General features: G+C 36.3%; 1 protein-coding gene across 2 annotated transcripts in view; it reads right to left on the reverse strand.

Moving 5' to 3' along the window:
• Nucleotides 586–3,641, reverse strand: part of LOC109844434 (elongation factor G, mitochondrial-like) — a 22,142-nt gene continuing 19,086 nt past the window's right edge. Inside the window, exons 15-20 of one of the 2 annotated variants that reach the window (XM_020413455.1) lie at nucleotides 3,391–3,516; nucleotides 3,179–3,299; nucleotides 2,922–3,022; nucleotides 2,698–2,758; nucleotides 1,498–1,551; nucleotides 586–973 (exon numbers count right to left, since the gene is read on the reverse strand). In XM_020413455.1, the coding sequence (XP_020269044.1) occupies nucleotides 866–973; nucleotides 1,498–1,551; nucleotides 2,698–2,758; nucleotides 2,922–3,022; nucleotides 3,179–3,299; nucleotides 3,391–3,516 (571 nt within the window). In that variant the 3' untranslated portion in view covers nucleotides 586–865. The other variant, XM_020413454.1, reaches the window with a different exon arrangement.

The raw sequence follows: 3,641 nt of genomic DNA on the forward strand, positions 1-3,641 counted from the left end.
GACCGTGCCCGAATTAAAGGGGACCGTGCCCGAATTAAAGTGGAAGGGTTCTCGTCTTCTTAAAAAACCTTTCCCAACTTCTACCTAATAATCTCAATCTACAATCAGACTCAATCTAGTTATATGTCTACTTGTGTATACAAGAATATAATGGACGTGTTAAAAGCTGAGCTCATAACGTGAGGGATTTCTTGGTGATAAATTCGGACAAACAATAACGTTCTTTTATCTCTCCAAAAGCTCCGGGGAAAAAAATAAGTAGAATTTCTGGTATAGACTTTGTTGTGACATGGGGGGAAAAAATCCCCTCTAGTTTCTAGCATAGATTGAAACAAAGACAAAATTAGAATTCCTATTTTACTACTGCTTACACCTTGAGTACAAATGAAATAACAAGTGGCATAAACCGGCAATCCGTATACAATTAACCATTATATATTCTATCTCTTAATGATGTATTTATCCAAATTAAAAAAAAAAAGCTTAGCAACAGTTCAGAAACAGAGCTAAATAGAGTTGTATCCATTCCCAATTGCATCCTAATGATAGGGTAATATCAAGAACCACCAAATATTTAAAGAAACATAAGAAATCAAATCAGAATACATCAATAAATATACCATTCTTTTCCATTTTATTTTGGCAAAATGTGATTAGACACATGTTACACGAATGATTTTACTTTATGAGAACGGTAAGATTGAATTGAACATGAACTTCCTGCACCTTAAAAAATACAGTCACCATCATCAAAAATATATGTGCCTTCGGCTAAAGCATGGACATATATTGAACAACAAACACTACAGATGAACTCCGTTTGGTAAATCAGAAGCAGTAGATTGACTCGCAGTAATTACTGTTGCTATTCTGTATCACTTTTGCTGGCCTTGTAAGTGTTTACCAGCTGCATCTGTACATCTTGAGAAACTGGTGAGTGTTCGAGGTATTCCATTGTGAATTCACCCTTGCCCTATTGTGCAGGATTAAAAAAGAGAGAGGTTAAATAAAAGCCCTTAACCTTAAGGTGTTCTGCAGGAACGCGCACACCAAAAAACTTTTAACTTTATAAGTTACAGCAAACCTCCTGAACTTGTTCCACAAAGATACCATGGGTGCCAGTAGTTAATTTAAGTTAGTCACCTGTTTCGCTAGTGACATGTTTTAGTCAGTTTTCATCTAATGTACTTTCTACTTTACTGAGTTTTTCAGCTTAGGGGTTTATAATAAGGGTTGTTCAGACTATTTATTTTTCAAGTTAAGGTTGTTTAAGACAATTTTTGAATAGTTACGGGGTTTGCATAATTTTGGAAGTTCGGGGGCTCCTCTAATTTATAAAGTTTGGGTGGAGGGTTGTGCAAAACACCCCTCAAGGCAGTTTTGAGAAATTTCCACAGAAAAAACAGATATGCAATATTACTGGAAAAAATGAATATACTGCAAAATTTCACTTGATAAAAGCATGCATAATCTCAAAATGATTGTACATAGTGTCACCTGTGTCATTGAACGAATGGCTGTTGAATATCCAAACATATTGTTCAGAGGCACCTGAAGAGATAACAAGTTTATCAGTAAGACGGTTCATCATTTGATCAGTAAAATTCTACGGCATACATGTGAGACACGATATTAGGCAATTGAGACTCCTGGACGAAGGGGTACAAGCAGCACACATGTGACATGATGGCTGCCCCATTTATCAAATAAAAGACACCCAAGAAGAAAGGTACTGAATTGTGATGGAAGTAATCATGGAAAATAAAATAAAAGAACCAAAAATTTCCATATGCAATATATGGGTCAATAAACTCTACATAAAGAAATGCACAAGCCCAATATGATATGCCAGTTCATAATAAACACAGGATTTACCGCCAAGAGATTTCTCATCCCTTGTTCTCCGGAGACACATACAAGATCTGAAGACCAACCATGCGTTTGAGCATGGATACCTTGGGACTTGAGGGTTTAGGCACCAGAGGCAGACAAATAAATAGAGATTTCACGTCCACACAAACACATCGCAGAAATTTAAGACCTAGTAAATCCAGTGACTGAGGATGCAAAATTTTAAGTTCTTCATCTCCCATCCATCTGAATTCGTTAATGAACATTGTGGAATTATAGTAGAACCAGCTCCCGTTCTGCTGCTTTTCAACAATCACCAACAATAAAGCAATGATATACAACTTTGATCGCAAACTTTGGGGTTAGCTACATAAATCCTATCCACTCAGTTCTGTTAAGGTCCTCCATTAAGTTCTTTTACATCTACCTCTAGTCATCCTTGCTCCTTACTATTATCTCATCATTTTTTTTCTAATTGATTCATCTACTTTTCTGTGTCGCACATGACCAAACTGCTTCAATGTTTGAAACCTAATCATACCATCGTAATATCAAACTTTGAAACTAAAAGCTTGATAAATAACAGAACAATTCACCATAATGAGATAAGCATAACCACAAACTTCTTCACTTTTATGGCCATCTCAACCTGCATAATATAACACCTAAAGGCACCTTAAACCTTATGATACTATTTAAATGCGTAATGTGCTATCCATGTTAAAATTACAATCTTCGTCAACAAATAAAAGATGATCATGATGACGACATTTACGTACATGTGCAGCAATTACAGTATCATCACCATCCTGGTCATTTCCAACAATCATTCCTTTCCTTACGTACATGTGCAGCAATTACAGTATCATCACCATCCTGGTCATTTCCAACAATCATTCCTTTCCTCCTGTTATTCAACAAATACATTTACAGTATCATCACCATCCTGGTCATTTCCAACAATCATTCCTTTCCTCCTGTTATTCAACAAATACATAATTAGTTACATAAACCAGTTCAAACCTGATAAAGAGCGATCACAATTGGAAGAGTAGTTAATAAGTACTCACTTGTTAAGGTCACCAGTTACACTACCCTGAAACTCCATTGGCACTTTCAATTCTACCCGCATAACAGGTTCTAATATGACAGGCTTAGCTGCAGTATAACACTTTCGAAAGTCCAACAAAATGATTGTTAACTTAGTGAGTAACAAACAGCTGTGCTACTGCAGCAAGCTCAACAATCTCATGTGTTGGTAAAAATCTATACAATTAAACTAACAAATTAAATGATAGGAATTGCATATAAAACAAAATCAATTTACCTGTCTAAAAGCATAGATTGCGGCCAACTTAAAAGCAAGCTCACTGGAATCTACAGCATGTGATGCCCCATCTGTCAAGACTATACGGATATTTTCAACAGGATGCCCTATCAACGAACCCCTGAACAATAAAGAAAGGAATAGACAAATAGGATACAATTGAAAATTTATTTGCGAGTTTTCCCCCCGTTTTCTTTCTGGGGGCTACTCACGAGTTGGCTGCTTCTTTGAAACCTTTCTCAATTGCAGGGATGAAACCTGATGGTATTGCCTGCCCTATGATCATATTCTCAAATTCAAACTTTGCGCCTGAATCCACTGGAAGAGGCTCGATGTACCTGCAGAATGATTGCAAGTTAGACCATAAAAATAAAGGGTTTTTTGCATATACACCCATCAAAACTTCCATATTTGCAAATTTACCCCTCAAATCTCGGTATTTGCAAAATTACCCTCCTTTCTC

This window comes from Asparagus officinalis, chromosome 6 (assembly GCF_001876935.1).
Source record: "Asparagus officinalis chromosome 6, Aspof.V1, whole genome shotgun sequence".
NCBI lineage: Eukaryota > Viridiplantae > Streptophyta > Magnoliopsida > Asparagales > Asparagaceae > Asparagus > Asparagus officinalis.